Source organism: Aethalodelphis obliquidens, unplaced genomic scaffold, assembly GCF_003676395.1.
Source record: "Aethalodelphis obliquidens isolate GAN/ISIS:26980383/991018 unplaced genomic scaffold, ASM367639v1 scaffold57, whole genome shotgun sequence".
NCBI classification, from domain to species: Eukaryota; Metazoa; Chordata; class Mammalia; order Artiodactyla; family Delphinidae; genus Aethalodelphis; species Aethalodelphis obliquidens.
Genome location: NW_020838001.1, coordinates 3,777,046 through 3,789,645, shown reverse-complemented (window position 1 = coordinate 3,789,645; position 12,600 = coordinate 3,777,046). Strand labels below are relative to the sequence as shown.

At 50.6% G+C, this 12,600-nt stretch overlaps 1 protein-coding gene across 1 annotated transcript in view; it reads left to right on the top strand.

Annotated features, from left to right (window-relative positions):
• ZNF831 (zinc finger protein 831) overlaps positions 1–11,320 on the top strand; it is a 172,863-nt gene extending 161,543 nt beyond the window's left edge. The window contains exons 5-6 of the mRNA XM_027086840.1: positions 6,540–6,713; positions 7,838–11,320. Of these exons, the coding sequence (XP_026942641.1) occupies positions 6,540–6,713; positions 7,838–7,935 (272 nt within the window). The 3' untranslated portion in view covers positions 7,936–11,320. The remainder of the gene's footprint in view (positions 1–6,539; positions 6,714–7,837) is intronic.
• The last annotated feature ends 1,280 nt before the right edge of the window (positions 11,321–12,600 follow it).

Genomic DNA, 12,600 nt, shown 5'->3' with positions numbered 1-12,600 from the left:
AAATCTCTACTTGTCCTTGTCAGCTGCAGAGACTCCGGGTCTTTCTATGAAACCCAAGAGATCATGGTTGCATCCATCTGGAGAAAGTGAGTTCCGGGGTCAGCTAGAGGTCGCTGGTCGCAAGCAACAGAAACCTAGTGTTGCTAACACAGCATAGGAGTTTCCTGGGAGGACACAGCGTGGCCCACAAACTGGGAGGGAGGGAGAAGCAGTACCAGGCTTAGAAAGGAGAGGTGCCAAGACGGGACTGGGGGTCCCAGTGGGGGCACAGTCGAACAGACAAGGCAGGACGGAGCCACCTGGCAAGTAGCAGCTTCAGAGTATTTTCTGACCTTGAATTGCTTTGCTCAGGTGTCTTGGGAGGGAGAGGGTGTGATGGGCCAGCTTGGGTCACCTGTTGAGTCCTGAGGCAGGGGAAGGTGAGACTGCCAGTCGACAGTCTCTGCAGGACCTCACACAGGGAGGGAGGGATAATTCCCCAGGGGAAAGATAAGAGATTGGATTCCAGGAGACAAAAACAGCCAGCGTTGATCCCAGGCTCTAGAGAATTGGGGGCTTTTAAGTCCTTCGAGAGGGGTGCTCCTGTCTCTGAGCTGGTGTTTCCCTCTTTCCTCTACGTCTTTGTGCAAAGTGGCAGTGGGCGGGGGTGGGTGGGGGGTGGTCCACTAGATGCTTGTTGAAGTGAATGGATGCTTTTATAGACCTTTGAATATTCAACCACTTCCTGTAGTTACTTCATCCTGTCTTACTCTTAAACAGAGTTCTTAGCTAGCAGTTTTTTCTGGCTAAGGTTACAAAGACAGTCAGTGAAGCTGATCCACACTTTCTTCCTTGCCCAAGAAGATATTTTGAAGCTTGAGAGAACAAGTGAGTGGTGTCTTCTAAGGAAGGAATTTAATAAAATCTGAAATCAAGCCCTAGTTAGAAAGCATGTTGGAGTCTCGAAGTTGATTCTCTGGGGAGTGGTGGGGGGCAGTATCTAATGACTGCTGGTGCCTGGTAGCTGGGGCTGCTGCCCCTGCCTGTCTGCCTCCCCCTGGGAAACAGTTGTTCCCCTTCCTCTCGGCTGCAGGACTGGTCATCAGAGTCACGCCTTCTGTACAGTGTGTCCCAGAGGCGATCCTGTCCTTGCTATCCCTTTCAGCAGGAAAAATGTGAACCAGAGCATCAACTTCATGTTCTGACCATGAAGTGAAAATGTTCTGTTTGTTGGGGAGACACTCCCTAGAACCTAGGCTTTTTGAATTGAGAATGACAGCACCTTTATTTGTAAAAATAGTAGCAGGTGCTAATTTTGTCACCGTGGCACGTGACCTGTCTGGCTTTGCTTTATGGGACAAGCCGCTAGAGCAGGGCTTGTAAACTGACATGCCCCTGAGGGCTAGACAGGTGAGAGAAGCAAGCAAAGAAGGACAGATACAGGGACTGGGGCCAGAGAGCTTGAGCCAGCCTCTGGCAGTATCACTCAGCTCCAGACACCTGCTGCCATGTTAGAGTGTGGGGTTGGAGCGAGTATAACTTCCAGTTATACAAGAGAAGCTGGAAGTTGTGATGTTTATATGAAATTTTCAGATTAGAGAAAAACCACCCTCTTTTGATTGGATGAAGCCCACAAAAATGCCAATTTGCTAACCCCTGTACTAGATTAAAACTGTGTGTGTACAGGGCCGCTGGTCTGTCTCGTTCACGGATGTTCACCCGGAGTCTAGTCCAGGGCCCGTACATTGAAAACCACTCCACAGATACTTGTTGAGTGCTATTCAGCGTTGGGGGGAGGATATGAAAACTGGGTTTTCAAGGACAATTCGATAAACTTTCCTGAGAATTTAGAATTTGGCCAGTGAAGCTCCTTTTGCTGCTTCTAGCTGACCCTTGTGAATATCTGTTTCCCTCCTTTCACTTCAGGGACTGAAGCCAGTTTTCCGATCAGAGAGATGGAGATGGTTGGTTCATGTAGGAAAAGGCAACACTGAACTTAAAAACAGATTCTTAAAAGAAACATTCAACTTTCCCTATTTAAAAACTTCTTGTAGAAAGAAAGAAAGTTCTTCCAGTGTGACGATGCAGATGAACCATGAATACAGGAGATTTGGAAGTTTAGTATTTAACATTTAGGTATGACACATGGGAGAAAATGTTAAATGGTAAATATGACTCTGGTACCACCATCACTGATCAACTAATGAATGTTCTGACCACATACGCTGAGGACAATTTATTATACAAACACACACAATGCTAGACGTTGCCTATGCGAATGTTTTGGGGTGTTTTGTCTAAGAGCACTTGGACTCACCTTCTCATCTGCTTCTCTTTTGTTTGGAGCTCTGTGTTATAACTGGAACATTAACAGGTGGGAGAGCTGACTACTTTTACAAAGAATTGTGTTCTCTAAGCCCCACTGTAAAACACAGGCTAAACCACAGGTCAGATGGTGTGCTGGTCAAAGTTCTCAGCCGATTTAACTTCATTTTCCTGGTTCCATCATTAGTGCTTCCAATTCACCGTTCAAGAAACATTCAAGAAATGATAAAGGTACCAAACCAACTAAAACACGGTGCTTATTGGGTAGACAGTGTAGAATGATAGACCAGCCAAAAGGAAGCCTGGCCAAGAATGGCATTGCTGTGCCCTGCGACACTCTGGGTCCTTCTTACCTGTCTTTATTACTTAGGCACACATCTCAAACGCAGTCCTGGTAGATGGGGTTTTTCTGCCTGGTACAACTCACTTGAATTCCCAGACCAAAAAAGCAACAACAGCAGCCACGTTAATTCACCACTAGGAGCTCTTTGCTAAGCATTTTTCATGCAGTGCAGTGTATCATTCAGTCTGTCTGACAGCCCTTTCATAGGACCTTACACAGGGAGGGAGGGATAATTCCCCAGGGGAATTTCACAGGAAACTGTGGAGCGGGTGGAGTGCTCATCATGTAAGTGCTTTACAACATAATAATGGGATCACCAGGTAACCTTTCTCTGTGGTCTGTGTACCTTGCACATACCTGGGCGTATTGGCTTGTCAGGTTTCCTTTACCTGTACTGTTTTCATACACCAGTAGCATGTGAACTCCTTAAGGCGTTTCTGCATCCTCGTCACACTTAGACTAATACCAGGGAGATACAGGCAGACCTTGAAAATACCGTGGATTTGGTTCCAGACAGCCTCAACAAAGCGAAAAAGCAAGTCACACGAATTTTTTGGTTTCTAATGCATATTAAAGTTACGTTTACTCTATACTGCAGTCTGTTAGGTATGCAATAGCATTATGTTTAAAAAAATGTATATCCCTTAAAAAATACTTTATTGCTAAAAAATGCCAATCATCATCTGACAATGCAGGGTTGCCAGAAAGCTTCAATTCGTAAAATCCGTAATATCTGTGAAGCGCAATAAAATGAGGTATGCCCAGATATAGTGGATGCTTGGCAGGTGTTGGAAATTCTTTGTAATGAATTTTGTGGTTGTTGAATGTTTTAGGTTGGAGAGAATCCAGTCTTATTGGACTAGTTTATCTCACAATCAACAACCAGTTGCTTAATTAATAGTCTTCATTTGCTCAGCCTTGTGCTGGGTCCACAGCAGGTGCAAAAGAAGTCGCCCTTTCTTGTACTTTTGAGGAGCTGGTATCCACTCTTAGACCTGAAGACACCTAGGGGCTTCCCTGGTGGCACGCAGTGGTTAAGAATCCGCCTGCCAATGCAGGGGACATGGGTTCGAGCCCTGGTCCGGGAAGACCCCACATGCCACGGAGCAACTAAGCCCGTTGCGCCACAACTACTGAGGCCCGCGCGCCTAGAGCCCGTGCTCCGCAATAAGAGAAGCCAACGCAACGAGAAGCCCGCACACCTCAACGAAGAGTAGCCCCTGCTCGCCACACCTAGAGAAAGCCTGCACGCAGCAATGAAGACCCAACGTGGCCAAAAATAAATAAATAATTAATTTAAAAAATACCTATATATAGAAAAAAGAAAGACACCTGCCCTGGTCCTGTGGCGTAGAGGGTGCCTCTGACCCTACTCTGGCCATATCTCCCACCCCATTGCAAGGAGTCTATGAGACTGAAAGCCATATACCCCTTCTTCTAGACCATGCACCAGGTAGTCACCATCCTGGACTCCCTCTACTCAGATGTCCCTGAGCCCACTTCCAGGGTCTGATACCCACGGACAGAACAGGCCTCCAGCACATCTCCCAAGGCCTACAGGGTGGTCAAGGGACAGCTGCTTGTGGGATGGGGGTGGGTAGATGGAGCTCGGGCTGCATGTGGGATGGAGCAGAATGGAAGGTAATGTACCTTGTGCTGCCATGTTCTGACATGGAACTCCAAGGAGCCCCAGAATCCTAAAATCAAGCTCCAACTTCCAAGGTGTTTTGAAGCTGAACTGTCTTATTTAAGCACTTATCAGATTGATTTAAAAACCTTTAAATTTTTGACCTATGGGAGGTGGGCCTTCACTGGACCCGGAACTCTTGATGGGGGGTGGGCCATCTGTGGTCTGGACCATCTGTTAAGTCCTCTGGTTCATAGATTTTGTCATCCCCCACCGGCTTCCAGGTCAGCCAGCGGAGTGCACACCTTGAGCACCTGGGGCTTGGAGCAGGGGTTTCGTGCCTCCATAAGCATTCTTGGAAAGTTACAAGGGCTCATTTGCATACTAGCTCCTCCCACGAGGCTACTGGGAAAGCGCTTAGGGTTCTCTATTACCAAATACCATGTCGCCTTGTTTCCTCACTAAAAACACTTCGTGCGTTTGCAAAGTTGAGTGGCTCTGCGCACACAAATGCCTGATCCACTGACAGCAATTTCAAAATTGCAGGTCTTGCTGTTGATGGAAAAATGGGAGCCGTGGTTGTTATTCCTTGTGTGTAATTTTCACCAAGAAATGGGGGTGTGGGTTCAATGTCAACACCTAGAGATTTAATGTGGCCCTGTTACTGGAAATCTATACCTTTAGCCAAATCCTGCCTCACCACAATGTCTGTATTGTTTTGCAACCTCACCCCCACCCCTATTTCCCATTCCTGAGAAAAGATGGGGTTTTAGCCAAGATTCAGCTCAGAAGGGGACTGGCCCCCGCTTCCTTTCTCCATCCTGTGAGCACAGACTGCTCAGTACTGGGCCTGCTTGGATCCAGGGAAGCCGTACAAGGCCATTTCTCAACTCACTTGGGTGGAAGGGAATGGGGAGAGGGGAAAAGAGAAAGAGGGTGGGGTTATGGGGTTATGTTCTTAGCTCCAGTGTCCTGCCCAGCAGGGAGCAGGTCCGTTCCAAGCATTAGGTCACGATGGGGCACCCCCCCCCACTTTGCCCTCACCACCCCAGAAAGGCTCCATGGCATGTGTTTCAAATTAAATGAAATTCAATTTGATGCTATTTTGAAAACGCACAGAGAATGTCAGAGCCCCCTTTGAGGTGGATGATTGGTGAGACTCCATGGGGCTCACAGAAGCCAAGGTGGTGGATCCTGGGAACTAGCAGGAAAACCAAGACTTATTGGAAAAGTAACTTTTGGCCACATGTGTTTCCTCTAGTTACTAGTAATCTGTCCCCCAAACCCTGTTCAGTAGTGCTAATGAATTAAGCATATGCTTTTAACTTTTTCCCACTGAATTGCCTGGCAGTGGCCTCCCGTCCCTGGAGAGCAATGGTTTGGATGGACACGAGCATCAGAAACAGATGTAAACATTTATTGTTTCAAATGACACCATCACCCTCATCCCAGCTCCAACCGTAAATGAGATGGGTAAACAGTTTCATAAGAAGACTTTTCCCAAGGTCAGTTCTGTCCTCAGCTGAATCTCACAGGGCACAGAGGGTTCCCCTGACGTTTGTGGCTTTGAGGAAGCTGTGTTCGGGGGCCAGCATGTGTCTCTAATGGCCGTAATTGGATTTGTCCTATTCCAGTTAGTACAGACTGTAAACATGATGTGCGCACAGAAGAAATTCGGTGGCCAGCAGGGCGGGAGCCAGGGCTGGCCTTGGGCTGCGGGTCTGGAAGGTGTCTTACTGGTCTGGATGGCCAGGCTCAGGTGCCACTGGCTCAAGGATGAAAGCTGGGACCAGTGTTCAGGGCAGCGGGAATGTCAATGTCAGGGGTTTGAGTGCTGGAAGGAAAACCAGAACTGCCCTGGAAGGACCCGGGCTGGGAGGCGCGCTGGCCACAGTTGGGTCTTGAAAAGACTAAAAACGCATCCACCCAGCGTCTGCTTGCTCCCTCCGCAAGAGGGCTGGCTGCTGGGAGGATGTAGAGAGGCCATCATCCATCTCCCCCAGGGCCTCCCCATCTTTCCATCCCGGCTGCCCCAGCCCACTGCCTGGGGAGTACGGGGTAGCGGGGATGACGGATTCACTCCAGAGGTTTCCCAAGGCCCAAGGTGCAGGGGAGGGTGTGGACACCAGTTCCTGGGACAGGACTGCACCACCTCCCTCATTCATACTCAGGCCCACCATCTCGGACGCCCTCACCAGCTCCATGAGCACAGAGGCTGGGGCGGTTCGTCCAGACGTGGCCCTGACCTTTCTCTGTCCTTTGCAGACGGACTGTGCCCTATGGGCTGTCCAACTACAGAGGCAGCTTCCGGGGCAGGAGGTCGGCCGGGACCTTTCCGCGGAGCTCACAGCCGTCGAAGGGGACGCCGCGCTGCGCCTGTGCGGAGAGCGAGGACGCCGCCTGCGTGCATTTCTGCACCTGGACCCCGGCTGCCCGCGGGTACGACCCCCTCCCCGGACCCTGGCTGCCCGCGGGTACGACCCCCTCCGCGGACCCTGGCTGCCCGCGGGTATGAGCCCCCTCCCTGGCTTTCTGCATTTCCAGAGATCGGTTGCCCTGGGCCACGTGGGTGCAGCAGGGCTCTGCCTGTTCCACCCGATGCGGTCCTGCAGGCGGGGGTGGGTGAGTGTGGGGGCGGGCTGGGCGCAGAGGGTGCAGCAGCCCCGTCCCTTCAATGCCTTTCAAAACAAGGCCTTGAACGCGCCACGGCCATGTCTGGCCTCCAGACGTATTTCTTCTGAATTGCACAGCAATTTGCCAAAATTTGAATAAGTTGCCAACACTTTAAAATTGCAGAATCACCCCCCTCCTCAACAAATGCATATTTTAAGCTTCTCCAAAAGTAGCAAATGGGACCATCTGGTCTCACCAGCCCACATCCCCTCTTGGCCGGATAGGCTGGAACCAAATAAGGACCACTCAGGTTCGAGTGGGACATGCAATGTCCATTCACCTGTGTCACTCATCATCTTACTTGGTGGCCCCCCAGGCCCCTGAGTTTGAGACCCTGTAGTCTGCTCTAACTGCTGGAGACAAGCTTGTGAGTCAGTGTGGACTTGAATAAACAAGCAGACCCTAGGTGCGACCCGTGTAGCCACTTAAGCTGGTTTTTACTACTCATGCCCCTTGCTCCTCCTTTTCTTTACTTTGGGCCAAGACGCATCAGCCCCGCCAGGCAGAGCTGCCTCTTCCAAGAGCCATCGCTGGTGGGATGGGACCTCCAGGTGCTTCCTGAGCAAGTGAAACGCACAAGCAGGGGGGCTTCCTACGCAGCAGGTGCTGTGGTAGCCAGGGGCCCAGGATCTGCTGTCCAGAAGCGCCAACCACATTTTCCTTCCTGGCTCCTTAACATCTGATGAATAACTGAGTAGTGTGGGTGGAGGCTGGACTCCGGTAGGAATCCACCGACCGTGTGCTCAGCCTTCAGAAATTGTGCCTGAGATGCGGACCTGGGGGACCGCGCTCATGTTCGTGGGAAGAGGAAATCATTCCTAACTGGACGCTGAAGAACCAGCCGTGTGGAAATGTGGGTTGATTCATTCAAACCAGCTCTCTCCCCACAGGAATTCAAGGACGGCACAAACACCTGACAAAGAAGCAGGAAAGCAGGCTGGCGGTGCTGCCGGGGGCGTGTGTCCGAGGAGGTGAAGCTGCTTTCTGAGTCGCTGCCATATGGGGGGCACAGAGGACGTGTGGGGCGCATCTGGTCTGTGCGGGCCGACAGCGGGACACCGCGTGCGGTGGGCATCCACGGGCAATGGTGCTTTTGGTAGATTACCCCTGGGGACAGAACAGCCTAAAGCTGTGGACAGCCTGCCCTGCGTCTTAGGAGCTGAGTCCTGAGCTCCCTGTAGCTTTTGAGCAGTGACGTCCAACCCTGGATTTCACCAGGTCTGGACAAATCTCACCGATCGCTGCTTCCCGGAGCCCCTGCAGGCTTATCTGTCGGTGCCCATGTTGCCCCTCTGCTCCCAGAACAACTGGTGGTCTCTACAAAAAGAATCATTTCTTCTTTTCAGCAGCTGATTCTGGACAGAGGTGAATTATAGCAGCTGGACACCAGGCCCTCCGAGTCCTCCGGTTCATTTTAGGAATTTTTTTTTTTTTAAACCCACTTGTCTTTTTGTGTGATCCTGAGGGTTTCCTGCAGCGCAACTGGGTTTATCTGTCATTCAGTCGATCAGAAATCGTTATTACTGAGCTGCCTACACATCTGCAACGGGATGGTAATTGATGTTCATAGTAATGGCCTGCGGGGGGCGGCTTGGGGTCCTACAGGGTCTGATCAAGGGAGGATTAAACTGCTTAGTATCCGGGAGGCTTTCCAAATTGGTGGCAGATTGCTTTGAGCCGTCTGGAGAGGGTTCTGTCAGCAACCACAATGAAAATGCAGAGGAGAGGCAGAGACAGACCCCAGGAGAGCATGAATTAGGCCCCAGCTGGTCCCCACTTTGCCTCTTCTTCCTTTTTCTCCTCTTCCTCACCCCAAAACCAAACCCTTCTCAGCAAGGGAGGGACGTGATTAAAACCACCATCCATCGTGGCATTTATTCAATTCAGCAAAGATTTGTTGAGCACCTGTGATGTGCAGGGCACCGTCCCAGATGCTGGGGACACCACAGGGAATAAGGCAGAAGGTCAGCCTTCCCGGCACTTAAATAGTGGGGGGAAAAGATAGCAAACCAATACATTAAACACAGAATGGGGCATATGAAGGAGAGCAGGAAGCAGGCTGGGGGCAGGAAGTGTCGGGGGTGGTTGCAGCATGGGTGGACAGGGGTGGTCTCACTGGCCAGGTGACATTGGCATAAAGAACTGGAGGAAGTGGGGAGGGGGTGAGCCAGAGGGATGAGAGAGGGAAGGGGATGTCAGGCAGCGGAAGGGTAAGTGCAAAGGCCCTGTGGTAGGAATGTGCTGTGCTGGGTGTGTTCTAGGAAGGCAGCAGAGGCCAGCACAGAAAAAGCACTGGTTGCTTTTGCTGTTGGTGTTATCATTCTGTTGGATGTTCAGGAGATGAGAACAGTGGCACAGATGTCCCACTGGGGCCTGGAAAGGTGCTTCTTCTAGGTCTTTACGATGCATGTCAAGCTCCTGTAAGACGCTTTACTTGGGAAGAAAAAGTCTTTCCTTACAAGCCCGGTCCCTACTTTCTTGCAAGACTCAAGTCAGTAATCTCCAGATTGACATTCTCAGAGTGGAAGCTGCTGCCATCCTGAGCACGTGATCATCAAAGATGGGAGCAGACCGTGGGAGAGAGAACGCGCCAGGGCCGCGTCAGCAGCGATGATTGTGTTCACACCTTCCCAGGTGGATGGCAGGCTCTGAAATTGCCTGGAAGCTCTGGCGAGGAGGTTCCGTTCAAAACAGGGAACGGGCTAGAGATAGGCTGGGGAGACGTCTCCTCTTTCAGCCAGCAGAGAGCTCTTCTTTTGTAACAGGCCTCTTTTTTTTTTTTTCTTTTGCCTCCCTTTTCCAAGATAGGTTAAAGTTAAGGCCGGACAAAGCGAGTAGGCTTTAGACCTCCACCATCAAATGCTTGCCCAGGGAGTGGACCTCCCCGCCTCCCGGGCTCTGCCTGCCCTTTCAGGAGCCCCCTGGGGGAGGGTCCTGCAGCAGGAAGACCTCAGTTATGGCTTCTGCTGGGTTCACATTTCCACCTCTTTGAGGACAAGAAATGAGTTTTGCCTGGGGGAGAAAACCCACTCAAAGGGTCCTCACTTAACAATACAGCCCTTCCCCAAGAATGCCCCATCCAAAGACCCCAGTTTCCCTAATGGGTAAAACGATCCCAGCTGTGCCCTGGGGCCCGACGCCCAGGGCTCCGGTTTCATGCAGGAAATTGTTTGCGGAGAGGTATGGCACGTTGCAAAGCCACTTCTCTTGGAGCATAAGTGGACTTCAAGCTAACTCTTTGCAAATGTAAACCCTTGTCCATGTTGGAACAGATGCAGGCCCTGGCAGGAGCATGCCGACGTCTGAGCCCTCACACGGGGCAGGCATGGGGTGTGAGCCACTGAGGCCGCCGGGCGTCAACTTGAGACGCGGATCACAGCTGTGCAGGTTTGATGAGTTTCAGGCTTAGAGGATTTAGACAGGCATTTTCAGCTGTGCTTGGTGCCGCTAAAAGAATGTATCTCCAAAAAAATAAATAAAAGAAAAGAAAGAAAGAAGAAACCTTGATGTTTGTGATAAGAGGAGGAAATTAACACCTGTGTTTTGAACCCCCTGGCGTGCAGCAGAGACCTCTGTGCCCTTCACAGGCAGATGATGAGCAGTAGACCCAGTTGCCTGGAAGCCACTGTAAAGGCACCCCCAGCTCAAGGCTATTAAGGTGATATTTGTTTTCCGGAAGAAATGTGGATCTTTGGGGGAATGGCTGAAAATAAGCTGCAGACACAAAGGCTTTGTAAGTTACGTAAATCTCTATTTATCTATGTAATTGGCAACAACTGGGAATCATAACACCTGACAGTTCGCAATCTCTTTCAGCTGTGCTCTAGCGGCCACGCTGAGATTGCTGAGCTTCTGAAGCTGATGCAGTGTTTAGTCATCCACGGGGATGGGGAGAGGCCGCCCCCTCCCCCGACGGCAGAGAGATAAGAGCCGGCATTTTGAGTGCCTGCCGAGGTCCTGATGTGATGGTGGATGCCGGGGTGCTAGCCTTGACCAAATGCTAAATTTTCGATGAGTATATCCTAAGCGTTACAGGTATAAAAGTGAGTGTCACAAGGAAATGGAAGGGACTGATTTGCCAGCAGGATGGGGTACAGTTTAGAGAAGCAATTATTTATTGTGAAACTGTTCTCTGTGTCAACTCCTTGTGGCGGATGTGTTCAACGCAAAGCCTCTGTACATAGAGAGACGTTCACTTGTGTTCTGAATCCCACTCATAGTCCTTAGGGCTTGAATCACATTTTTTAAACACCTGTGCACTGTTTGTCTCTGTGGCAAGATGATATCTCAGAGAGAAATTCATTCATTGTGCTAGCAGAAAATACTGTCAAATGCATAATAAAAAAAAATCTCAGTTTGCTCTGATGTGGGTTTTTCTCGCTGGTGTGATATGCATGGTTACATGTCAGTTTTCCGTGGACCTCTGGAGAGGACAGAAAAGAGTTATCGTTCGGGAAGTAGATTCATCTAAAGTCAATTATGGAGCAAGATGGGTGAGGGGGGCTGCTTGAATTTTAAGGAAGGAGCGGGATCTGGAGACCATCCAAGGAAGAAAGAACATTCGGGGTGGTTGGGAAGAGATAAATTTGGGGAGAGCGTTGGCTCCTTCCCCGGGCACCATCCTGGTCACCTTCGTAGCGATGCATAGCTTTGTCTTCTGTCCCCAGAGGCACGGACACGTGCTGGGCAGGATTCCAGGGAGAGGCCGGTCATAGCCAACAGCCAACAGTGGACCTTTGCAGCCTTTCCGATGGGCTCCCTCTCTCTCTCCCTCCCTCTCTCTCTCCCTCCCTCTCTCTCTCCCTCCCTCTCTCCCTTTTGAGTCAAGCATTGGAGACCATCAGAGGCAGGGAATTGGACAGAGACCCAGCCTAAACGCCAAGAGAAATCCAGTATTCTGGGTGGGTTTGATCACGTCTAATCTGAGAAAGCCCAAGAGACTCTTGTTTTAATTAAACACATTTTAGAGAATTTTGACTTTGATGAACTGATAGAGTTGGGTACTGATTTATCCTGTAGGATGTGAAGCCGCACAGGAGGAGCTGCCAGTGTGCATGGAGGGTACTCCTCCTGGACTCTCAGCCCTTTTAGCTGCTGCAGATCCAGAGAGAAGGAGGAGGGCCGAGGAGTCCCGGGAGCTGGGAGAGCAAGCCCCAGTGTGGCGGGCGTTTCTGGCATCCGGGTGGAGGAATAGAAGGGGAGCCCGTGGAACTGTGGGTAGGATGGGCTACAGGAGTTACAGGGCCCCGTGCAAAATGCAAAGGCAGGACTCCTGGTGAAACCCTGGGTAATCATTAATTGAATCCATTACACCTGTACCCTGCTTTCACCATCAAGGTCGTTTTAATTGTTGCTACAAAAAACGTGCTTGTCCTCCAAGGGGCACGTAGCCTAAAGAATAAGATATTTGTGCAAGTTGTTTTCCAAGAACTTGGAGTCAGCTGTGTCTAGTTCAAGCGGAGCCAGTTAAGACTGGATAAGACCACCAGCCCTCCAACTGGGCATGTGTGAGCGTCTGCTCGGTGACCTTTGACGTCAGAGGGCTCAAGTCTCCACCCTCCGATTGTGCTGAGCACCTCCATGTTTTAACGTGCAGAGGCCAGGAGCTTGGTTACGTCTGTGCAGAATGACAATTACTGCACCTTTTTCCAAC